This window comes from Gymnogyps californianus, chromosome 10 (assembly GCF_018139145.2).
Source record: "Gymnogyps californianus isolate 813 chromosome 10, ASM1813914v2, whole genome shotgun sequence".
NCBI lineage: Eukaryota > Metazoa > Chordata > Aves > Accipitriformes > Cathartidae > Gymnogyps > Gymnogyps californianus.
In genome coordinates, this window is record NC_059480.1 from 10,853,984 (window position 1) to 10,880,229 (window position 26,246).

Genomic DNA, 26,246 nt, shown 5'->3' on the forward strand with positions numbered 1-26,246 from the left:
TCAGTGTAAAGCGATGTTATTTCCAGCAGTCCGTGTAGAACAACAGAATGTTCGTTCCCCAGGTGGATGAGCCATAGCTCATCGCCTGCATTTGGATCATGGTCATGCTTAAGGAATCGGTGAGGGCTGATGTTGTGGTCTTGCACGCTGTGCTGGAGAGCTTGCACAGTCATTGTAGACCGGCAATCTTCAGCTGTGTACCAGGAGCAGAAGGTGTGATGTGGATCAAATTTAGTTTTTCCTCAATAGCGTGCTGTAAAACTTCAGGGGGATCTTTTTCAAACAAGTAAACAACAACTTGGGTTGATGGATAAAAGGTTTGTTTAATTTGCCTTAAAACACAGGAAAAAAATGTAGGGACTATAAGAATTCTATGATTTTGACTGTTTTTGTACTTTTTTTGTTTGTTTCTCTGGTGCTTATGAACCAGCCAAAGTAGGAAAGAGTTGTTTGGTTAAGAGTTTTTACCCTGGAAGAATTCCTGGAACAGTTTTGCTTAAACTTGTTGCGCATAATGCGATGCTGGGAATGAGTCTTTAAGCAGTTTTCTGATCTGAGAAATCCAAGGTCAGGAGGCGGCAGAGGTGCTCCATGGCAGAACAGGCACACCCCTGAAGGGACTGGAGCCCTTGGAGGACCCGTGCCAGAGCAGGTACTCCCTCAAAAGGACTGCAGCCCACGGAGGGCCGATGTCGGAGCACAGGCAAAGAGCGAGAAGGAAGGCGCAGCAGAGAGAAACCGCTTTGTACCTGGCACCCACTGCCCCCTCCCCTGAAGCTATGCGCCACCTCTTGCCTCACTGAAGGGACTGAGTGTGACCTGCAGCAATGACAAGGGGGCAGAGAGGACTCTGGAGTGAAGCTGAGCCTGGGAAAGTGGGAGGAAAGGTGTTCTAAGGTTTGTCAACTTGTTTCCCAAAACCTGACTCAGCAGTTAAATATTTATGCTGATTGGCAATAAACTAAGTTAAATTCCCTGAGTTGAGTCTGTTTAGCCCACCCCAGTACTTGGTAAGTGATTTCCCTGTCTGTATTTCGACCCACGAGTTTTCTTGCTCTTTTTCGTCCTGTTTTCTCTCCGGTCCTGCTTGGGGCGGGGGAAGCAGCTGGGTAGGTGCTTGCCTGCCAGGCAGGGCCAGTTCACCACAGGAGTTCAACAGCTGCCAGGCACGTGGTGTTGCTGATACGATGGCACATGACAAGCAGGGGACTTGGAGCCGCAGGTCTGGCCCATGGCAGGTGCACGTCTTTGGTAAGAAGCTGCAAGTTTGGGTCTGCTCGCAGGCCCCAGCTACACACCTTCTCTGTTTGGAGTTTAAGCATCTTTTCTGTTATCTCATTCTGATACCTGTTTTTAGCATGTGAATCGTGGACTTCAAATCCAGACATTCTACTGTACACAAATTAATTTAAAGTAAGCTTAAAAATACCATTTTTACAATACAGCACCGTTGTGATAAAATGAGTGACACCCGTTTCCAGTTTTGCTTTAGTCTCTCCCTTCTGACATGCTCTGTATACACCAAAAGATGAAATTCAGTTCAAAAGACATTTTCAGTATTAGGCCTGTGCATCTCTTTCCCTGTCTTACAAAAAACAGCACATGAAGCAAAAATGGCCGCATTTCTTAACGGCAGATCAGGGCTCAGGCTATGCAGTATTTTTCTTCTACTAGTTATCTTCCAGAAATCCTGATGCAGAGGGATGTGAAGGAGAGAGAAGAATCTGACAACGGCCCCGAGGATTTGCCATGAGTTAGAGCCAGGCATCTTCCCTGCTTCCTAGCCATACAGATGCCATGGTTTGCTGCGGTGATGGGCGAGCAAGTCTCCTCATTGTAAATCACGGGTTCTGAATTTAATTCCAGGGCAGTTCACCCCAAATGGCTCTAACTCCAATGACCTCCAAGTGTAGCCAGCATAATTTTCTGTGTTGCTATTCATATCCTGCCTGCTGTTTAGGATAAAATTCACTGCTTTACTGGGCCTACGCAAGATCCAAAGCTCTTGTATGCAACAGTAAGGGTAATTTGGACTATAAGGACTAGCACAAGGCCACTGCCTTTAGGAGTGTTTTTACTCATGAACAGTTTCAGCTATTCCTTTTCACACATAATTTCATAATTAGGTCCCCTATGAATTATTTACCAACTATTTTTCTGTTTATAGTCACTGGACAAATGATTGCAGGATTAAAGCATATGCTGCTTTATACTTTGGTCTGTCTTACTTGCTTTGTAATATTAAGCAATTTATCTGCAATTTCATTTTGAATTAGTACAATATTTCTGACAAATGCCTTACAGAGTCAGCTAAGCATGAAACGGGAATTTACACACCTATGAAATATATAATGTATCAGTGGTAGCTTAAAAATACACCTCCTATATAAGATGTTCTTATAGAACATAGTAAAATGTAACTGGCACAGATGCAAAAACTCCGCATCAAAATAACAGAAAAACATGACTGGTTTACATGATTTACATGGTTTTTAAATCAAACAAAAGAGCAAGATGGTACAATGCCATGAAATGGCTTATTTAGATTTTGGGGTCTTTGTTTTGTTGATTCTCTCAGAGGTTTTTAAGATTTTTCTGTGTACTTGTTCAAGTTAGATGAACACAGATCCGATTCCAAATTCCCATTTTAGTCCATCTTACTTGTCTTATTATGACATACTGTGTAAGGTTTTCTTTATTGTTTACCTAAGTGCAGTTAGTACCAAAAGCCCCACTGTAAGTATTTCCAGCAAAGTGACTGCCCTTCTCCAGAGAGTTTCTAACCTGCAAAGAGGCTGCAAATGAGTAACGGAGGAGCTGGTGAGTACTGTCAGGAAAAGCTCAGAAATGAGACCTTAATGAGGAATTACCTAAATCCACTGAGGAGATGGGGACCTCACCTGAGGAAGCGCCGTGAACATAAACTGAAGTGACTAGCCCAGTGTGGTTTTAGCTGCAGCCTCTTTGGAAATACCATTTGCACACCTTACAGAATAGGTGACTAAGGCACGGTGCTCCTCTCTACATGCTGCTTTCTTCTCACAGGCGTAAGCTCCGAAGCTACTCAGCACCTTGCAGAGTCGAGACGTTGGTTTTTGCTTCAAACCGGAAAGGCAGTCTCGCCTGCGTGTGGGATGCTGTCTGAAGCAGGAGGGGATTAAATTCTTTCATACAGCTCAATGGTAGGGATTAGTCCCTCCTCAAAAGACTCTGTGGCGTGCCAGATCTGAAGCATGCAGCTGGGATCGCTGAGGAGTGAACTGAGAGGTGTGCCCGCTCCCAGTGGGCCACTAGGACCAAAAGGGAAATGTTCCTCGAGACGGGTGGGGATGGGGACGTGCCCCAGGCGGGCTCTTGACCCCTTCCCAGGTGAAAGAGCAGGAGAGGTAGTTGACCACCATGTAAGCACAGCAGATCAGAGAGGTTTGGCTGGTTTTGTCAGAAGGAAGTTGCACAGTCTGATGTATTCACACTTGAATGGACTTACCCTCTGACTATTTTATTTCCCTCTGGCTGAGACTGGAATGTCTGTCTTTCCTGCTCTTTGAGCTTGTGTATCCAACTTTTAAATTGGCTGATCAGCCTGTTGTACTCGTGATGGCTTCAGAGGGAGTTTTCTTTGAATTAGGACTCTTGGACGTGGATCTCGGTTTCCTTGAAAATCCTTTTGCTGGGGGCACCTCTCTCAGTGAACACAAATTGAAATGAAAAGTGCTGGAAAAAACCATTTTATTCCATTCTAGTAAAATGTAGCTTATTTACGTGGTAAAAGGGGCATTTGTGGCCCTTCTGCACATGATGAATTCTCCATTTGCAATCTGTGTTTTCAGTAGTTTCACCATGATTCACATGTGCATTTAATAGTTCTGGTTTTATAGCTGAATGAAGCAAGGTATAAATGTGTTTTAACTTTTTCAAAAGGTGATTAGTGCTTTAGCTTATTAAACATTTTAACAATCAATGCTTTAAAAAATAAAAAGCATCTCTAGAGCTATGATTCCATAAGGATCTTAAAGGTGACGGTTCTTTTTTTTTGGTGGTGTATTTACAAAAAAAGAAGCAAAAAATAAACAAAATTTATTAGCTTCAAGTTTAGACAATTGTCCTAACACTTATGTTCATCACTCAGGTAAGTTCACCCATTTTATCACCATGCTACTATTTCTTTTCAATTAATATTAGAAACTGCTTTGTTTCTTCAGCTACTTGGATTGGAGCTTAATAATTTAACTGCTCTTAGAAATTAATTGCAAATATAAATATAGCTTTTTAAGGATTCGTTATCTCAGCTAATTTTATTTTCTTACATCATCTGCTGTTAAACGGATTTGCAACTTTTTGTTGCTTATGAAAGCCCAATTAACAGTTCTTTTGCAATTTGGTTCAGTACTGCAGTGGTAAAAGACTTTGATCTTCATTATTTTTATTATGAGGGTTTTTTAACAATTACATTTTCCGCTTCCCTCAGAAACAGCATGTGCAGGTTTCTTTAGCTTGGGAAATTCAGCTATAGGGCTTTAAGACATTTGTATGTTTGCACATCTGTATCTATAAGGATAAATATTTAGAATATGCTATATAAATGCACATACTCTTCCTGCTGTAAATGCCATTTCTAACAGGAAATCCATTGTCTTGCACAACAGGTGTGGTTTCCTTGGTTTTCCCGACTTGAGTCAACCCGCCAAGCTCACCTTGTTACCTGTATATTATGGCAGCGAACTCCAGTGTGACAGTTTCATTTTGTCGAATTGTCGTTTACACTAGATGTTACTACGTGTAGATGTGTGTACGTGGGTGGATGAGGCTCAACAGATCCTTCATCTTCCAGTCTTATATATCCATTCAAACAAAGAATAGTGCTGCACGCTTTCAAATATATTCAAATACTAAATACTGTTTAAACCTTTAGCATGTTGTTCATCCTTCTGCAAGTCTCACGCTAGCTGTTCATTTTTGTTCCGCTTGTTAGCCATGCTTCAGGCATACCTGGCATCTACTGATTTTTTTCCTCTGCTCTTGTCCTTCTTTAAGAGTTCCTGACAGGGGAGCTGATGCAAACTGCAATTCAGGCATCACGGTTGTTAGCCAGAAACTGTACTCATTAGCAAAAAATTGACATGTTCCCCGCTGACCCTGGCATTCAATGAACGGTGCTGATCTGAAGTCTTCTAGGCAACTTCCAGGTGACATGAGGGACTGTCCACCACCCTGATCACCAGATCCAGTGTGCTGGAAAGAACAATGGAAGAACTTGGTAACTGTACATGAAAAATAGGTAAATTATGTTAATCTGTCTTCTTCTGACTTTATTTGCTTTTAACTGTACTGGTTTTGGTGATCTTAAGTTGGAGTAAACTTCCTTTGCTGGAGAAAGTCTTAATTTGCTCTGTAATGAGTTAATCTCAAAAGTCTAGAGCCAGCTCGCTCTCTTTTCTGGTATTTATCAAGCTGAAGAAAAGAGTAATCCGGGTCAATTCTAGACGATGCTGTTATCTAAACTGCTGCAAATGTAACTAGAGGGTGGCATTAAAAAGACCTGGACCGCTAATTCTGAGAAGTGTGTCTTTGTACATGAAAGTCCCATTGTTTATTAAAGATAAGCAAGCAAAATCTTTGTAATTTTAAGAAATGTGTAGCTTAAGGCTATGACTCTAGTATATATAGCTACAGACAGGTTCTGCAATTTGGCACGAACCCTCGTCTTGTTTCTTTTTGTGACTTTTCCTTCTTAATGTTTGCTAGACATTGGATAGTTTACTTCTCAGAGCTAAAAATCTTTGAACCTTTAGAACACAAAAGCTGTATGAAAGAAACTTATATATGATCCCGTGCCCAGACTCTTACCATCAAAAAAGAATATCCTATCCAAAGACTCCTCCAGTTCACTGGGCAGGGAGGAATTGACTGATCTTGGCTGTGAACTGCTACCGCTTGGGCTGGGGCCTCACATACGGCACATCTGCTTATATACGGTTGTATTTCCTCTTCAGAGAGTGGCATCATTGGTAAAGGAGCAGCACTTGACAACCAGTAAGACTTATCATTTCGACTGGCGTAGTAACAAACTTGGTTGATATTACAGTAAGCAAAGGGCATGGTATTAAACACAGGAAGACAAGATCCTGCCAGACCTGAAAAAAATAATAAATTATGAAAATTACTCCACTTCTAGGTAAGTTGAAAATAGTATTCTGGCCGATGTTGCTGCAAAACTATGTATCTTAACAGGAGTTACGTAATTCCCAGATCTTAAACTGCCCAGGCTCTTTACCAAAATGGCTAGTTATATTGAAAACAGAAACTTTTTTTACCAATACGTATCTTCCTTTGACCAATAATATTTAATTGTGTCACAATCCAGCATTTAAACATGATGTCGTTTGTCACCATGGGAAACAGTTATGATAACAAATTTCTTAGCTGTGCCAACGCTGAAAAATAAATTAGGCAAGAGGTGGCGGCTGGTTTAAAAGGAGATTAGCTATTTACAAACTCATTAGGAGCAGTGAGAAACCAAATGCCAATGCTGATAAACAGAAAATTTTTGTAAAGTATGACAAGCCATTGCTACCAGTGCATTAAGCTGAAATTTCAGCAGCTGTTCTACTGCCTTCCAGAAAGGTTTCACAGACTCTCAAAGTGAAATAAAAGGATTGAGGGATTTTGCAGAGCCAATCCTGCAAAATTCTCATCAGGCAGACATCGGTGGGAATTAAGAAGTGACTAGTGCATACTTCAGCATACTTCAGAGGTAAAGTTCTTGTTCCAGAACTGAATTTAGAACAGTTTCATGATTACCTATTTAGTTAACAATAATCACTGCATATATGTTCTGCTTTGAACTTTGTGTGGGATGTGTTATTTCTGTAGTGCCCCAAAACCCTAATGCCTTCTTTAAAGACATGACATTTCTATACAGAAGCCAGTTTTGTTTATCACTGATAATATTCCGTTCCAGTACTAATAAAGAATCTGGAGTAGCCTGAGTAAGGAAAATGCCTGCAAAAAGAACACACTGGTCACAGGAAACAAGGACTTTATTTTCTTTGAATCACATTCTCACTGCTGTTAGAAGGCATTCTGTTATCAACTGGCTCTCCTGGGGAATGCCAAACACACAATAGTGAAAACATTTCAAAACACTGCTGTACTAAAAATATCTCTTTTTATTGCTCTTTTAAACACTTCTTTTTTGTCCAGCTTATTAGGTCCTTGATCTTTCCTCCTAGCAGACTTCTCTGCTTCTTGTATAACAAGTCAACGAGAATTTAGGAAATTTCTTCTGTGCAAATTGCCGCCAATCAGTTTCTCAGGCTGCAAGTCAGGCATCTTATTTAGACAGCTAATTTTAGTCAGAATTGTAGAAGACGTAGAAGAAATGACCCAAGACACCAAAAGGAGCTGTCTTTGGGAGAAATTTGGCTCTGTCTTTTCCAAAAAATATTAGCTTCTGACTCTTAAAAGCACACAATTCTGCTCTACACAAGATGCATAATTTTATTTGTAATGCTTATTTATACTGTCCAACTGTAACCACCTAACTTAACCAGCTCTTCTTCCCAAGCTGTCTCTACAGTAAAAAGGAGCTGGTCCTCCAGGGGGTTATTTCAGAGTGGCCAAATGAGATTCCTGATCTAGGAAAATCTCTCCAGTGAGTTCAAAGACAGCCCAAAATTACTAGCCAGGATGAGTGAAATAAAACACTCATCTCTCCAACTTCAATTACTTAGAGGTAGAAATACTTTTTTCATTCAACTGCATAGCAGCAGAAAGCCATTTTAAATGGGTCACATAATAGGGCAGCATAACCAAGTTCATTATAATCAGTGTAAATTAGTTTTGAGTCTGTAGAAAGTAATTAATTGATGATTCTACAGTGTGCTCCATTTGACTTGTCTTTTCCTGTATAGATCACACCATATTAGACTTTAACTGGAGAGCAATTATGTACTACAATACATACCAAGATCTTGATTATGAGCTTTCTCTTGTCCTTCTAGGTACAGCAGACTATAGCCAGTCCATAATTTTGGCATCCCCTGTGGACAGGGTGGTGCTCTGTCTGACTGACTGTGAAGGACGAGCAAGAATCCACTTCCAGATCTAATATGGGGGCCTGGCGGTCCCGGGATACCAGTTTGGCCAGGTGGACCTTATACATAGGAGAAAAGGTAAAAGAAAATTACTTGTATGAACACATAACTAGTGTGGACTCTTGTCTTTTACTGTATTTAAGTGTTCAGTAAGGGGTTCCTGACTGAATATAATACAACTTCACAGGTTGTCATGGGCAATAAAGACACCGGTAGACTCATGTTATCCTTCTTATGGGAGAGAAATGAACTAGATTGCCCCTGAATGCTTGACAGCTGGCTTTTCTATTGTGCCTCTGTCCTGTGCTGTATGGATTAAGAAATGAACTGAGGTGGGCAATGATCTCCCAGACTTACTCACTAGGATGACTTGTCTGGACTGAATTTGAATCTCTGCAGTAACAGTCGATGCCCTTTCCTCTCACATGTATTAAACCATTAATTTATTAAACAGCAGTCACAGTTAAAATACGATTTTAATTATTCACAGACGGTTGCACCATTAGCCCTGACTCAGAAATGCATACCTATTGATATATGGTGTTTGAGCATGTGTGGTTAATTGCCTTTCTGGTTGTTAATGGATGCTGAGATAAATTTTCTTCCGATAGGTCTTTTATATGTTATGAAGTCATTCACAAATGTCGCTATCAGTGCTTGAACTGAGAGGGGGAAAGAAGTGTCATGGTATCTCAGGCTAGAGGTGGATGTATCCATGTGTGAACTGGGGGAGTAGAAAGAAAACTTAGTCTATGCATCATCTCACACATCTCTCCCCCAAAAGTCATGTTCCATTCTTACCTTGTGGCCCAGCGTATCCTTGCTCTCCTATATTCCCTTGGTCACCTGGTGGTCCAGGTGCCCCAGGTAAGCCATCTTGACCTGGCAGGCCACGTGACCCTTCTTCACCTTTTCTTCCTAGATAAATACAAAGTACGCACTTTCCCTTCATACGGCTGCATTTAAAGGTTATGCATTGTCCAAACATACACAGCATGCAAAGCGCCAGTCAGCAGAACTGATGCCACCAAGAAATGACGCTTCAGGACAGAGAGGTGCAGAACTGCTTTCTGCTGGGAATTCTCTTTACAACTTATTCACCTTGTGACCACAGTAGTAGCTCAGAGGCACAACTTCAGTAACAGCAACTGCTGATAAGGTTTTATGTCCTCTCTACAGAACTTGTGTGATTTACAGTTGAAATCAAAGCACTAACAAACATTAGCATGACAAGCCTCTCGCAGCATTGCCATCAGTATCTGTACCGTGGAATGAGTTATAACTCATCCTATGGCAGGCCTTCATCTTGTAGGACCCAATTCAGCAAAGTCTTTAAACATGTACTGAATTTCCTGTGAAGTAATGCGTGTATTAGAGTACTTACAGAACAGGGAGGGACTGCGGAATTGGACTACATCCAGTGGGGAAGGGTAAAGACATTTTTAGGCTCCTGATGGCCTCACCTTTTTATATTTCTCATATGGACATACATTTTTATACATTAGCAGATAATGGGGTGTGGCCATGACAGTAAAAGATACGTCTCATGCAGGGCACAGGTAGTGATGGTCCTGTTCACTGGCTACTTTAAACATAATCTGAATGGAACGAAGTTACACTTGTCAGGTATTATTGCACTCAGCAATAATTTTTTCCTCTTTTGGTAAAAAACAGTTTTCAGATGAGTATGTTTCTCTAGTGCCACAGTTGTTTCTCAGTAATGGTGTGGGTTTCATTCCCTGCAAATTTTGCTATTTAGCCTGCAGACTGAGTAACTCAAGGTTATATCACAACATTCAAAATTTCCCCATGTTACTTTTTACTAGATTCATTAAGAAAATCTAAACCCATCAAAACAATTTAACAGCTTTTCAATGTTGGTTGCATAGTTATTTTGCCAAAGCTCAAGTACACTGAAGTTTTAGTAATACACATTGCTTTTGCCAGTAAAACCTTCAGTTTGCCTTCCAAGCCAGGAGAAAATTTCCTTAATGAAAGGAAAAGCATTAATAAATGTTTCTTTCATAAAACCAGTATGAGTATGTATGATTGTATCATCTGGTTTTACAGAAACTGTTTTACTGATGTATATAATGGAAGCACAGCAATTCAACCCCAGAAACACCATTTAGTTGGCAAATCAATTAAGATATGCAAAACTAGACAGTTCACTGAAAATTGCCTTGTGTTCACTTGCATGAGGGGAATGACTACTGCAGGGAATCTCCTGGGAGAACATGACAGATTTTCTCTGGAGACACTGGGTGTCCAGTGCACCCACTGCAACAGACTTTGGTTTCCCAAGCAGGAAATATCTAAAACCACATGAGGGATTGCACTATCTAAACTGAAGACCCGACAGTTAGACACAACCTAAACTGAAGACACTACACAGACATGCTACACTCTATTTCTATGAAGACGGCCACTCTGTTGGAATCATCAGTACCAGCATCACCCTTGTTTTCTTTTTATCTATCAGAAGAATGTTTCAGTCTTTCATCACTTCTTTTTAAGATCTCTTTAGTCAGGTTTTTTTTGTGGTAACTTTTTCATGTTCTAACAGATAAAAAGTGCTATCGCAGCCACCTGTCTGACTTCAGTGTCCTTTTAGGACTTTGTTTAGCAGAGCTTTGTGATTTATTATTGCTAAATTTTAAAGCATGTATATTTTTAACATCCTCCAAATATAACCTGTCTAAACCATAGGATTGGTTTGAGGCATTGCTTTTTCATTTGTTGGTAAAAAGGTAAAATACCGTTTCAAGAACTGTTTTCTCAACAGTGCCTGATGCTTTTGCCCTCCCTGGCCTAGGAAAAGGGAATGCAGTGCAGGTAGGCTCAAGCAGCCTGGTTCAGCTATATTGATCCATCATCCTCAGCATTCACCAGCCCACTACGTGCTTCTGGAGTGTTTAAGGGGAAGAGACAGGGTAAAACACAGAGAAGTAAAACTGACACTCTGACCCTTTTCAATTTGTTGTCTAAATGGCTAAAATAGACATCCAAGCTTTCAAAATGCAAGCTTACCTTGAGGTCCAGGGTGGCCTGTTGGCCCTGGTAATCCTACAGAGCCATCATCTCCTCTTTGCCCTGCTTCCCCAGGAGGCCCTGGGATTGCAGGGCATGAATCATCTATTTTTCCTGGTTCACCAGGGTCACCTGGAATGTGTAATAGGAAAGTAAATTAGACAGAAGATTGGTTAATAGCTCCCATGTGAAAAATCAGCATAACTGTTAGCTGGTTTTGGTATTCAAGTGTATACTTTAAGTATTTCAAAATCTTGAATTATTGAGTCTCACTGCTTTTAATTTTACTCTTAGTCTTTTAGTACAGCATTTAACAGCATGGCAAGCGTGTGTTAGCAAGTGTATGCTAGCTGATATGTTTCAAATATTTGGTGTACAGTTTCCGTCTTAATGTGCCCCAAACTGATTTGAGTTAAAGCCTGAAGTCTACCCAACTTCAGTGCGAATACCTTAGCACATGTGAAGATTTACAGTACTTTGCCTGTTGTGGCTGCAAAACCATCAATAAGCAGGCCAAAGAAGCTAACCCACAATATCCGTTTAAAATAATTATAATAATAAAAAATAAAGAATGGACACATTTTATGTATTGAAAGTTACTGGGAGCTATTGGCTATTTGCATTTTGGAACAAAATCAGAATCAGATCAATTTAGTCAGATTAAGAGTTCAGTGTTTGTAGTAATCCAGTGTTAGGACTCAAGCTTTTGCTAAGTTTTTGGTTAGAAAGCATCTTGTGTGACAACCAAAAACCAAAATGATAATTTGAAACAAGTGCGTTTTACAAGTCTAACTGACATCATAGCACGAGACTTCTCAATGTAGCATTATCATGATATTGGTCTACTTGGAAGTGCTAGCTATTTATGTGAAAAATCTATTAGAACTATGTTGTTGTAGCAGTATCTACTATTCCTAGCAGCCAAGCCAGGAATACCTTCTAATAAGAGTGGAATGTATCTATACAGAAGGAAGCCCCCATGAACAGAACAACAATCAATAGTCATGAACTTACCTATGAAACCTGAAGGATTTGAAAAATGGAAAGCAGATTGCAGCCATTGTGGTGCAGGCGGAAACAAGTTTCAGGCATGTAAATTAGAGTAAAGAATGGAATGAGAACTGATATAATTTACATGAGGTGACATTAGAAACAAAGTTCAGAAATTTTTACACAACTCAAATGAGAAATCAATTGAGTTTTTTTCTGAGGTTGCTTAAATTGTCTGTATGCAAGTAAATGTTAGTAAGATTATATATGAATAGAAAGATCACGGTTACCATTGAGTGACAATGAGTAACAGGTTCGTAAGTACCTGTGGGACCTTTGGGACCAGGTTTTCCTTGAAAACCTTGGTCTCCTGGTTGTCCTGCAGCACCAGGTGGACCCTGTGGGCCATGGATTCCCATAGGACCTGGAAAGAAAACAGTTGTGCAGTTACATGTGGTTGCATTCCGAGAAGGTGAACACACAAATAAGATGAAGTCTGGCTGCTTGAATAACAAAAAATGCTTGGGACAGCTCAACTCTGTTGTCTCCCAGAAAGGTATGCACATTCTCCTCTTCTCTCCCTGGTCTTGAACTGAATTAAAATTTATGACTTTTCTTTTTGTAGACAATTGGAAGGGATTGGTGTAGACAGGACTTCTCTACAGTGTGTGGAAGAAGCAGAGTGTCTAGATCCCTGTTTTCAAACTAAATAATTTGTTGAAAGCCCAAAGCTATTGATATGGGGCAGATGTGAGACTCCATGTTAGTTCAAACACATCTGCATCTTCCATAGTTTCTCAAGACCCCTGCAGAGAGGTCAAGGTTTGCTTTGTCTGGCAGACTCAAAAGTTTTACTGCCGCATTCTCAGGTTGGCAGGGGAGTCTTCCAACAAGTTGTTGGAAGCAGTAGATGTGAATCTGGCTCTACTCTGACCTTCTACCCCAGCCCTATCTTATCTGTTGGTAACAGGGCAGAGCTATGAAATGTCCAGCCTATCCCTTCTGTCTGGCTCAGTCTCCAATGGCAATCCCCTGTGCACAAGGCTCAGTTGCATCGGGCTGGGCATAAGTGCACAAGCTAGTTAAAAACATCTCAGATCATACCCTTTGGGCCTCTTCTTCCTTGGTTCCCTGGAAAACCTCTGGCTCCTTGTTGCCCTCGCTGCCCAGGATTACCTGGTGCCCCTCGAATACCAACATCACCTGGATCTCCTCGCACAAAGATAGTCTCTCCAGGAGGACCAGGATTCCCAGGCTGACCTATGGTAAAAGAACTTTTATTCTTAATATATGCACGAAGCATAAACATCTAAAAATAGCCGTGTTCCATTGGGTTTTTTGCTTCTGGGTTTTTTCCCCGGGACGTTGGACAGCCCTTGCGTGTTTTTGGAAATACTAGCGTTAGCCTTTGTCCAAGGCATTGTAAGGAAGACAATAATAGGAATAGCTCCCAAAACTATGTAGATTCTGTGCAAGCAAAAGGCGGCAAGTTAACGTTACATGCATTGAGACACTGTTTCTCTATATTTATTATAGTGTTGCTTACCCTTCCAATCTCCATCCCCTATTTCCCAATAGGAAGTAAGTCTTCGTACTGGGTAAGGAAGGGTTCAAATAATACTTAATGTAAGCGGTCAGAACAACTTGAAAGAGCTCCGTTTGAGGACCAGAATCTATCGGAATTGACTGGATCCCTTGGTGACCCCTGCTTGTAACAGAAGTGAGGTCTACATAAATGCTTACAAAAGAGTTGCCAGCTTTAGCTTTCCCAGGGCTGGATTTAGATTGGAAAGCTTTTTGTGGGTTTACCAACAACAGCAGGCTTCTGGACAATGTCTTTTATCCCTCTTGTTAGGAAGAGAGGCCAGTAATCTTATTTCTGTTTGCTTTTGTGGAAATTGATATGTTGTAGCAGCAGCACTTGTACAGAACTACCATTGTTCTGTACAAGCAGAACTTGTACAGAACAGGCCAGAAAACTGAATCTGGAGATCTGTATTTTATTCTTGCTCTGGTGATCTATGCAGTGTTCACTTCTCTGTGTATTCACTGAGGTATTGATTGGTTTCTTTGTTCCCTATACACTTTTATATGTTGTTCCACAGACAGCAACCCAGTGACTCCTAGTAGTCTCAGGGGCTTTTTACATGATCAAAGTTGGTATTTTTGGTTTTAGTACCTCTGATGCCATCTAAACCAGGTGGTCCTTGATCACCTGGAGGACCAGGAGAAGCACTATCAGGAGATCTTCCCATAGGTCCCGTGGGTCCAACAGGTCCTCTTCTGCCTAAGGGATCACATTTTACAAAAAAAAAGAAAGAAAAAAAAATCTGAGGTTTTTTTAGGTTACAGAAATAAGTTACTAACTAAAAGAATGCTGACATGTGAAGTCATGGAGGTAATGCATGCTTTCACTTGTACGGTGAACATACCAGTGATTAGGCTAATGAAGACATCTTGTAGAAGTGAAAATATTTGTTATCTTTTTTAAATTTCTAATTCTTTCCATAAAATCTACTTAAACTAAAGAATGCATCGTCACACATTGGCATATTGCCACAAATAGCCACCTTCTGAATTCTAACAATGGGAGAAATGGTAGAAATGTAAGACGAGTGGGGACTATGACATCAGCCTGCCTGGGACAGGATAAGTATTCACAGATTGTTCCCAGCAAAAGTGAGTTCAGCCATTTCCTAAAAACCTCAGTGAACAAGACGAACTTACTAGCCTTAAATGTATTTTTTTCCTAATTTGTAATCTGGATTTTTGCAAAATAAGATGTTAGTGCCCTTACATGTGACAGGCAGGAAGAGTTACAGATTACCATCCTCTGCATAACACGTTTGAACAGTCGCAGCTTGTTAGCATGTGTTGCACTCTGTTGCCTTCTCTTTTCTACAAAAAACCAAATCTAGTTTCTTCAGTCTTGTTTTCCATTTACTCTCTAGTGTACTTCCATTTACTCTCATTTGTACTCTAATTTGTCATTAGAGACTCATTTACTCTCCATGTACTCTAATTTGTCAAAGCTGGTCACAGTATACCATGGGAGGCCTTGCCCATCCTATGTCAAGCAGTGTTAATGCATCTTAGAATGAAACTTTTTCTCTTTGTTCCTCAACAGCACCATTCTGTTGACTCCTCTAGTTCACAAACTAGTAACTGAATTGAGAAAAAAGACTGTCTTCATCTTAGAATAATTCACCTCACCAGAATTCACCTCCGCTATTTTTCTTCTGTGTGTTATGTGACACTGTGGCAAGGTTTGGTAGAGTAAAGCTAATGTCGCTTCTAATCACGGAATTGCTGAGGCTTGAATGGGCCTCTGGAGACTTTCTAGTCCAACCCTCTCCTCAAAGCAGGGTCAGCTAGAGCAGGTTGCCTAGGACTCTGTCCAGCTGGGTTTTGAGTATCTCCAAGGATGGACACTTTAAACTTCTCTGGGCAACCTGTTCCTGTATTCAATGACCCTCACAGGAAAAACAAAACTTCTCCTTACAATTAAGTAGAATGTCCTGTATATGAGTTTGTGCCCAGTGGCTCTTGTCCGGTCACTGGATACCACTATGAAGAATCTGTCTCCATGTCCTTCTCATCAGGTACTTAGACACATTGATAAAATCCCCCCTGAGCTGTCTCTTCTGGAGACTAAGTAATTCCCACTCCCTCAGCCTCTCCTCATATGACAGATGCTCCAATCTCTTAACCTTCTTAGCGACCCTTCCTCAAACACTTGCTTTTTCCTATTTCTATGCAATTCCTATATCACCAAGGCTCTTAAATAACCATAGCAATCTTGTGATACAGTTCCATCTTGCATTTACATCAGAATAGTTGACAGATTTACTATATTTCTGTGACTACCACATCTCCTGCACTCTTTCTCTTCAGGAATTTCTTCCCAAGAGGCAGCTCCACCTAGCAGTTCCCCGAGTCTGTCCAAGTCCATCACTTTCTATTCTCATTCTTTCCTCTCCTGTAACATAATAAACAAGAAATACTGGGGTCTCTGTATCTACTCAGGAAACATCAGCATGTTATTGCAACAGAAATGTTTTTAGGGAGGGAATCTTCTGGGTATGTATAAATGTTCATGCCAACCAGGGGAAGAGCCTGTATGAGCTTCATTTCAACTCTGCAGGGCACCAAGGAGAAAACCCTTTCTTACCTGGGAATCCTGGGAATCCCCTTTCTCCAGGGGGGCCTGGAATAGAAATACCAGGCCATCCAGGTTCACCTCTGTCTCCTTTTGGTCCAAGTTCTCCTGAGTACCCTGGGGGCCCTGTTTCACTTTGACCTTTATAGGAAAACAATTATGTACATAAAGCTTACAGTGAGTACAAATACAGATGCGCAGAATAGAAATACCAGCTGCAGATGTTCCTCCTTGCAAGGGTTGCCTAGTGCTATTGTTCTGGTTCTCTCTTGGAAGCTGGATAGAGTTTTGTTGAATCTGGCCCTAATTCATCTCTTTCAAAGAAAGTAATCTCTTTGCTTTAATGCTCTTCTTCAGGGGTTATTTTATATGGTGTCACTATTGTCTGTAACTTGAAATGTAAACTGATTGTATGGTCCTAAATCTAATTTTCTATCAGCATAAATTTGCTATCTCTAGATAGATGGTGAGCACTGTTTTTTAATACTGCTTCAAAAGCACCTTTTGAAAGTTGCAAGTAGACCAGCGTGAGTGAAATCCACGTTCCTCTTAAGTCCAACTCCCATGGACTGTAATGGGGCTGGGATTTTATTAGTCTCCTTTTAATTCGTTAGTTTTATCTTTTACGTATAAAAAACCTGGAGACTTGGCTCTTCTTTGAATCATCTGCACCGAACACTTTCATTTTATAAACAGCCTTGAAAGGTTCCAACAAAACTATATGAGTAGTGGAAGTTTTAAAGTTTTCCCCACAAATAACTGCAAGTGTGTCATTAGGCATACTTTAGATTCTGTTTGAAATTTTAGTGTAAGCCTTAATGTTATCTTCTGGGCAAGGCAAATATCAAAATAATGTGCATCATTCCTTGCACATTCAGTCACTTAAGAGAAGATTTTCTGTTCCACATAGCTATTTCCCTTCTTTACCTGGAGCTCCTGCAGAACCTTTTTGACCTTTTAGTCCATCCAAACCATCCAGTCCGGGCAGTCCAGGAAGACCTGAGAGGTATTACAGGCATGACTGGGTGCCACAATAATCCTTTAAAGTCACAATTAAAAATTATACCATTTTTTTTCTGACAAGACATTCTGGATCAAGACAGAGTATTTGCTGAATTTGATTCTTATTGGCAACTGAAGACGAGATCACATTGCACCTGAGTGCGGTCTTTTTGGAAAGGAAAATGTGAAAAATCTGAAAATAGCAATCATAACACAGTTTCACATCAAAGCAATCAGAAAACATACATTTTAATCCTTTAGGTATTTCTATACTGCAGCTAGCAGCAGGAATCTTAGTATGGGCTAATTTACTCTATAGTGAACCTCGTGTCTGTGGCTAGACTACTACTGCTACATGTGATTAACTAGTCGAAAGTTAGCTGTGTTATCGCTACATGACCAGGTGACTGGGACGCAGACACTGCCTAAAATAACTGTAAAGCTGGAACTTCTTTACAGCTTCTGTTCCAAATGTAAGTGCAATTTAATCTAGCTGCACTAGAAAGAAGCTAAATTTTCACCTGGCTTCTTTTCCTTGGTCCTCCAGATTTCACATAGAAAACTATACTTTTTTGCATCACACTATGACAAAAATTCTTTAAACCGAACAGCACAAAGTCTTTGAAGACACCAAACCTGTAATTGAGACCTATGCTGACATGTGATAGTATAGAGCAGCTTTGTCACTAGTGATGTTCACTAGATGACCAGACCACAGGCTCAGTGTTCATGGTAGTCAGATATAACTTTTGCTTTATAATCTGTGCTTTTTTGAAAATTGCTAAAACACAGTAAGTAAAAACATAGATGGCATTTTTTATCCATTTTTTTTAAAGTTGAACTAATCTGAGATTGTGTGTGTTGTTTGCAGTGGAGGGTAAAAATATCTGTCATTAGCACTTTATAGTTTCCTAAGTTGTACAGATGAAGTATCAAATGTGAAGACGTACCCTTATTAAATGCAGATGGCAGCCTATCACCTGGTGATAGGACAGATTTGGCAAAACTGATGGGTCATTTGGTAACAGGTTTCAGAGAGGTTTCAGACAGAGGAATACACTTGGGACGCTTCTTGCTCCAGAGAGGGACAGATTCGAGTGGACACTGATCATCAAGAAGCTGAACAATACTGTCAGTGCCTACTCCTGTCTCTTTTCCACCTTTGCTGCTTATCTCTGCCTAATTTCCTTCCCCACCAGTTCCCCTCCCTGCCATGTACGATTCCCAGTCCAGTTGCAGTGCTTTTTTTCCACGAGTCTGAATTATCTTTCTGTCTGTCTCCTTTTCCCTGTCTAGCTACTTCCTGGCATACGTTTCGGTTCCTGTGCTTGATCCCAGCATGTCCTGCAGCACACAAATCTGCTGTATATCCACAGCATGAATCATGGGAGAATTTAATGCTCTACTTAAACACATATGAATTGATATATTTTTTTTAAAGTTTATAAGCTGGTCAAATTTGTCAGGGACAAATTGCTGTAGAAGAGCAACACGAATGCCCTTCATCAGCTGTTTCACCTGCCAAATTTAAAGGTCCCTAGTTCAAAGATGGGTCATCTGAGAAAGGAAAATTAAAAGGGCGCTGGAGTTATCTAACAGACATACCAAAAATAATAATCCCATAGCTTTGTTCTCAGAAATGGTGGAATTATTTTAGTTAAAATTTAAGAAAGGAATGAAAAGAAAGGGGGGAAAAAAAAATCCAGTCTGTAGCAAACACTGATCTGGAAAAATTTTCAATCCAGAAGATTGTTTGAAAACCTGCAAGACATTGATAATGTACTCTCTATGTAATCCCCTTTATAATATGGGACACTAGTAATCCAACCTGTAATATCTTCTATGCCCTTAATTAACTGCTCTTTAACTTCTCATGACATTCTAAATTTCAGTCCTGCTTTCTGTAGCCGCCTTGTCCTTTGGGCATGTTCCCATTTTCAAATTTATGTAAGACCTGCATGCCAATTTGGGGAATTTAACAGTGGTATTTTAAAATGATTATGAACTCCTAACTATTTTTGGCACCCAGGTCACCATTTAAAACTTTTTTGATCTTTAGCTCATTCAGTCAAGATTGATGGCTTGGTTTACTTGCTTTCCAGGGAATTTCTGACACATTTGCCAACAATCCATTATAATATCAGCACTTGTAATTCTAGATTTTTGGAATGCTATAGTCCAATATTTCTAGGTACAGCTGAATTGGCTGACCTATGTATGAACCACTGTTTCTGTATTTTACAGCCCAATTCAGCTTCTACTCACACAAGCAATTCTGCTGATGTTCTTAATATTACTTGCTTCATCAAGGATTACTCACACAAGTAAGGCTTGCCAGACTAAGCCCTTAACTACTAAACCTCTCCCTGTAATAAAGAAAATGTGATTATGCTTTGGTAGATGCTGTTTAACTATTTTTTTTTAATCTAAAAATTCTTCAAGCGTAAGACATTTAATGTAAATGAGAAGCATGAGACTAACAAGGCCATGTACTTAGCTATGAACAGCCAATTAACCATTTCACTTCTAACGCTAGCAACAATATTTATTGAAAATAGGGTTAAGATCTATATTCTCCAATTGAATTGGAACACAAATTCTGTTCAGTTTTCATTACTAGGTATAATTTCAAAGGTGTTAACCTTCTTTTCAACTATGCTGGCAATATATAGAATCCCAAGGCTTAGTAGGCAACTTGGTCTCTAATGAATTGCCATTTGGAACTGAACTTCTCCCTCTGCAGCACGTATGTTAATTTGTTAGGTTTCCTGTGCAGGACTTGAGATAACTTCTGCACAATATAGAAAAGAAGTGTCTTACCACTTATGACAAGAAGGAAAGAGTCCATCTGCTACTAAGTTTTCAGTAGAAGAATGCTTTTTTTTATTTTGACCCCTCTGAATTTAGACATCCCTGTCACTGCAGATCTCTGCCTTTGTTACAGCAAATACTGTTTACAGCAATGAAATGTCCTCTTGCAGATTATGCACCAGCAAGGAATCTGTCATGACAGTTTAAATCAGCACCACTTATTTACTGCAAGAAATCACAAGTGGTTTTCGTATTTCATTTAAATTTTCAGTAGTTTATAAGAAACCTTCTCAATTTTTCCTTAGGCTGAATTTGAAAAAGTGAATCTATTGTCCTCTCTAACCATTTATCATAGCCCCAAGTGTTACTTTACTGTGATTTCTGTATATGGGTCACTAACATTATTCTTCCTGTACAGGAGCTGGTTATGAAGCACACTATAACAAAGAGAGGATACAAAGTACATAGTTGATTACCTTTCTTTATGAAGTATTAATGTAACTTATAATTTCAGTATGTCATTCTGACTATAGTAAAAGTTAATAATGTTCTCCAATAAAAACAACTGTATAGATGAACTGCTGTTCAATCTAAACATAACAATCATTATGAGAAGTGTAAATTAGGATTTGGAGGAAACATTTCTACATTAAATCCACCAAAAATCAGTTTTTGGAGAAAAAAACAACAACAAAACCAATAACGAAAACTAACCCAAGTTATCTTATCACAATTTGTTAAAACAAATTTGTAAGACAAAACTTTCCATAGCAGTCTGCTGGTTTTGTAGAGTAACAGTGGCACTCCATGGTGAAAAGGCAGAACACAGCATAATTGAAATGAAACATCTGAATTACTGCAAACTCCTTTTTCTTTCCTTAACTTCTGCTCTCAGTTACATCAGCTGAACCAGAACCTGTTTCTACCTTCTTCCTTACTCATTTTAGATTGTAGCCCATTTTTTCTGAGGCAGCATTTATGTTACTTGTCAAAGGTGATGGGAACTGGCTTAATTCTTCTAGTAGTTTAAGAGAATACAGAATCAAATCATGCTCACAGTTAGGCCTTTTCCATTTTCACTACTAAAAGGGTTTTTATGTCTGGTGCTGTTACATTACCAGTAGAACTGCACTGTATACTGTTTACCTTTTCTGCCTTGGGATCCAGCGAATCCTTGCAATCCTGGAGGTCCCAAAAGTCCATGTTTCCCTCTTTGTCCAGGTTCTCCTGGCAATCCCTGAAGACCTGTAGCTCCTGAGTGTGGAAAAAAATCTGTGAATATGCAAATGTATTAAGCTGTTGATTTTTTTTTTCATGCTATGCAGCACACTGCGTTAATCAGAGGTACCTGAAAGTGTATGGGAATGTATGAAGAACTGATGGATCTTGCTCTCTGAGACTCTGAGCAGACTATTGCTGCTGTCTATAGGTACTGAAATAGCTTTCAATACATGCCTTCATATGATCTCTGATTTCTCTAGCCTCCTCCACAGAGGTGCCTCCTCAGCTGCATTTTCCTGTTCCATACCTCTTTTGAGCTGTTACATGGCAGTATTTTTTAAACTTTGGCATTACCTGGAAATCCAGGTATTCCTGGGTACCCAGGGTCACCCTTGGATCCTGGTCTTCCAGGTTGCCCTTGGATACCTGGTGAACCCTTCTCTCCTGGGAATCCACAGAGTCCTTAAAGAAAAAAAAAAATCTACCATTTATTTGTTTCAAGTTGCCCATTCTTCATCTCGTGACAAGTTTAAAAATATAAAAGTTCAGTAAGGGGTTTCTTGACTAGAAAAAGAATTTTATTCAAGTACTTCAGATCCTTGCATCTATTTATTAGCAATGAATTATACTGATCTCTCTGGTGATATCTGAAAGAGCAGAAATGGCTAGCAAGATACAGCCAAGCCAGGTTTTATTCTGGTAAGTATTGGTATGTTTATCGGTGCTGTACTAGACAACAGTAGACCCTACCTCCTATGTTCACGCTAGCCATATTGCACATTGTGATGCCTCTCCAATCCCTGGAGATATTTGTAACTGTAGAAAATACCGCTCGCTATGCACAGGAAGCAGAGCTCCCTCTCCGCTAACAAAACTTAGAGAAAATAAGTTCTTAAATCCAATTTTTCTTTCAATCAGACAGAGGTACCTGGTAATCCTGGATCGCCGGGAGGCCCTTTTCGACCATGTGTACCAAGCAGAGGAGTTGGGTCACCTCTCTTGCCTGTTGAAGTACAATGACTTTCATTTCATACAAGTATCCTTTTCATCCACAAAACCAAAGCTGGACAATTTTGTAAGATCAGATAATTTACTCATAGATATTAACAGCTATAAAAGGGACTGAGAGAACACAGAATGAAAACTGCTCTGGCACATGCAAATTATCTGCCAGCTCAGCTTGTCTTGAAGTACTAACTCAGTTTGTGCTTAGTATGACTCCTGGCAGTATTCATGTAAATTTCCCATAATGAAAAAAACAAAAACAAAACCAAAAATCATGGGAACTTTCCCAATACTGACAGCATATACTGAAAATGAAAGATACTGCATAAATTCCCCATAATACTTTATTAAACAAAGAGAACTCCTTACGTAGGTTTGTGTGGATGTGCAAAATAAATACAGCGAGTCTATTTACTCAATAAAGACCTTTTATCTATTTACTCAGTAAAGACCTTTTAGGGGCTAGCTGGGGACTTTAAGCTAGCACACCTTCTTCTTTCTGTCTGTGCTGAAATTCCTGTTTATCACAGAATCAATAATTCTGAGCAATTTGGCCTTACATTGTCTGTACAAATGTCTGACCTATCCTACCTATTCATGCTGTCTCTAGCTTCATTGTCTGATTTTGCTGTGAAGAGTTAAGACGAAATACCAAGCTCAAGTGTTGCTAGAAATCCCCTGCCATAGCAATCCCCACCTTTACTGGCTATGTCTTGCTTTAGTTTTAAGGATAACTTTTGCAGTAAATTTATTTTCAATACATTTCATAAAAGTTCTCTTTACATTGAGTATTGTTCTTTACTTTTTTTTGTGGGAATACATTCCCTGGCTGAGAAGGTCTTGAATTTTTGAAGAAATGGAAAATGTAACTGAGAAAAGAATTCCCCCTGTCCCCTTAATGTTTTTTTCCAGGCAATGATTTAATTTTGTTATTTATTAGTACTGAAATCCTGCTCCAAGGAAATTTGGAATGTGATGGATGACACCATTTTGTATTTCTCTGAAACACTTTTTAAAATCTAAATATTATAGATAAATCTTTCAGAGTAATCTCTACCTATGCAAAAAACAATATGCAAAACTTCATCTTTTCAACAGAATAATGTTGCGTGCATGGTTATGAACTCTGCATGATTTGTTACACTACACTTTCAGAAGTTTCAAGAATTAAAAAATCATAGCCTGGAAAACACTGCAAAATAAGTTGTATAAAAGAAATTATAAATCATGTTGGAATATTTTAAAAATTCTACATAGCTGTATAATACCATACCATGATACCATAAATGATTGCATTTTCTCTTATTTGATTTGACAAATTTTACAGATCCATAAGATTTTTACATGTGTGTGATGGAATTTTTAAACTCTGTGAAATTTGACACAAATTTATCGTCTAAATTGTAAGACCTACTTTAAAAGGAACAAACTGTTAAAGAATATACTGAAATGCAAATTTTGCCTTCAGGTAAGTCAGACTTGTTTCTAATGACACTCATGTTTTAATTATTTTCACTTTTTTCCTGCTTTCCCTTTTCTAGCGAGTACTCGCCATCTATCAGAGCATATAAATCCTAACAATATTGCTCTTTTCAAACGCATGTCTCTATAAACTCATTACCTTTAGATCCTTTTGGGCCAGTCAGTCCTGGATTTCCAGGGATTCCTGGTAAGCCAATGTCACCCTGATTTTTTTAAAACAAAATAGAAATGTTTGACATATGGTATGTGTAGCAGGAATGATCTATAAAAGCATTTGGTTCTCTTACACAGACCAGCAATCAATATGAATAGGAAAACTGTATCTTAAGCTCAACAGAAAAGCATGCTGTCTTTGTTACACATATAACACTGACCACTAACACTTCCAAGAACTGTAGATTAGACTTGCTAATCATTTTGAATTTGTGCTTTTATAGTTTATGCTAACTCTTGGCTTGAACAGCTTAAATTCCCCACAGATGGCTTGAGTAATTTGATTTAAAAGGTACCATAAAAATGTACCAAATATTGTTGTATGTTACCCAAAATTTACTATAAACGTTAACCAGAAATATGTTGTGGTGTAACAGTAAAAATGTAAAGATTTCCCCATTTTTCCTTTTGAATAATGACCTATAATCAGCAAAACACAGATTATCTCTTCGAAGAAATATAATAAAAGACAAGCTAAGCAAAGATATGTCCCTTTACCAAAAAAACCAACTATGCTTTATGCTTCATGTAATCTCACTGCCTGTCTACCTAGCATACAAGCCAGTGAAGAATTTTACCTTATATCCATATGTGATATATGTGTGGTTTTGTATATTTGTTCTTGAGCAATATTGCTTGCCCGGGTTCTGTTTGGTGCAAGTTGTCAGTATCGGCACAGAAGACTTGGTTTGTCTTGCCTATTGTCTTGGCTGCTCCGTACAGCAAGATATGAAGAAGCAGCTATATATTAATTTCATTCTTGTGCTGCTGCTACATTATGATCTCTGCAGTAAGTGATTTGTCAATCTGTTGTTAGGAATAATATTAAAGACTTGATTGTGCATCCATTTTTTGCCCCCCTAATTAGTGCAGTGTAGCCTGGACTTCCACCAAGTGGCAATATAACAAAATCACAACATGCAGCTAGGAGAGAGGGGAGAGGCCCTTTGACTGTGACTACAGTTCCTGCTAAAATGTAATCAAAGCATGGAAGTGTTGCATTAAGGAATTTACCTCTCGTATTATACTGACAGTCTCTTCTCAGGAGGAACATCTAATGGGTAAGTACAATAGAAGTACCCTTCATCATATTTCTGGGAGGCAGGAGATAACTGCAAAGTCCAGGACATTTCACTACCACTTTGTTTACCTCGTCACCTGGTTGTCCTTGAAAACCCGTAATTCCTTTAAAGCCCTTTGGTCCTGGGAAACCTCGTGATCCTGGAAACCCCATCAGTCCAGTGTCACCATGGTCACCTGGCAGTCCTGGGACACCATTCTTCCCTGGAAATCCTGGGGTACCTCTGAAACCAGTATTGCCTTTTTCACCTGAAGTTAATTGCAGAACAAGATAATGACCAATATAGTCAAGCCATTATTTGACACTTACTTTGAATATGGCTATGCTTTCACACTTTGTGTATTGCCTTAGTAATTGTCCAAAGAAACTAGCCTGCTAGTTTAAGAATCTATAAACACAATAAGGTTGCTGGATTTTACTGCAGCTACAAGTCCAAACCTGTGAAAAACACCAGTGATTTATATCAGATCAATGCGTGTGTATGCAGGGCTTTATTTTATGAACTTACCTCTTTCACCTCTAAATCCGTTCTCACCAGGAAACCCTGGTTCCCCCTTTTGTCCTTTCTCAAGACGGATGTTAACGAAGCCACTGTCTCCTGGAGGCCCTCTTTCACCTTTGAACCAAACATACGGAATGTAAGTAAATCCTCATGAGTGACATGTCCTGAAAATTAATTTTAGTGAAGATTTCCCTAACAGAGAAAGCCTTCAAATACTAATGCAGTTCTCAGTTGTTTCAGCAGGCTCACTGCTAACAGAATTTATTATCCTTCTCTTGCTTTTTAGTTAATTCAGTAGTAACCCAGGTGATGTTAAATCAGAATTATTCCCTGCTTGTCTGGAATATGAAAGATGGCAATTGTATTGTCCACTCCACAGTGTACTGTCTGTGACTGCACCCTGGGGATGGTTATTCTCTTTCCTATATTAATATTTAGAGAGATTATTTCCTGTATGTTTTATATAGATTGAAGAACACAGACAATATGATAGAAAACTTGAAAAATCTAAAGTTTCAGATGCGTACAGGACAAAATTCAAGGTTTGTTTGAATCAGTGATCTTACTCTGTTTGATTTAGTGGTAAATGCACCTATTGATCTGAGTGGAATTAATTTTTCTGTAGTTATTTTTCATTATGCATTTGTAAGCGAG

The 26,246-nt window shown here is 39.3% G+C and overlaps 1 protein-coding gene across 2 annotated transcripts in view; it reads right to left on the bottom strand.

Annotated features, from left to right (window-relative positions):
• Nucleotides 1-1,387: 1,387 nt before the first annotated feature.
• Nucleotides 1,388-26,246, bottom strand: part of COL4A4 (collagen type IV alpha 4 chain) — an 80,745-nt gene continuing 55,886 nt past the window's right edge. Inside the window, exons 32-47 of one of the 2 annotated variants that reach the window (XM_050902204.1) lie at nucleotides 25,599-25,706; nucleotides 25,160-25,338; nucleotides 23,936-23,999; nucleotides 22,238-22,312; nucleotides 21,664-21,771; nucleotides 21,235-21,342; nucleotides 17,203-17,274; nucleotides 16,288-16,416; nucleotides 14,296-14,403; nucleotides 13,221-13,376; nucleotides 12,442-12,540; nucleotides 11,127-11,258; nucleotides 8,898-9,014; nucleotides 7,967-8,155; nucleotides 5,848-6,134; nucleotides 1,388-5,232 (exon numbers count right to left, since the gene is read on the bottom strand). In XM_050902204.1, coding sequence (XP_050758161.1) covers nucleotides 4,969-5,232; nucleotides 5,848-6,134; nucleotides 7,967-8,155; nucleotides 8,898-9,014; nucleotides 11,127-11,258; nucleotides 12,442-12,540; nucleotides 13,221-13,376; nucleotides 14,296-14,403; nucleotides 16,288-16,416; nucleotides 17,203-17,274; nucleotides 21,235-21,342; nucleotides 21,664-21,771; nucleotides 22,238-22,312; nucleotides 23,936-23,999; nucleotides 25,160-25,338; nucleotides 25,599-25,706 — 2,195 coding nt within the window. In that variant the 3' untranslated portion in view covers nucleotides 1,388-4,968. Of the gene's footprint in view, nucleotides 5,233-5,847; nucleotides 6,135-7,966; nucleotides 8,156-8,764; nucleotides 8,821-8,897; nucleotides 9,015-11,126; nucleotides 11,259-12,441; nucleotides 12,541-13,220; nucleotides 13,377-14,295; nucleotides 14,404-16,287; nucleotides 16,417-17,202; nucleotides 17,275-21,234; nucleotides 21,343-21,663; nucleotides 21,772-22,237; nucleotides 22,313-23,935; nucleotides 24,000-25,159; nucleotides 25,339-25,598; nucleotides 25,707-26,246 lie in introns of those variants that run through there. The other variant, XM_050902205.1, reaches the window with a different exon arrangement.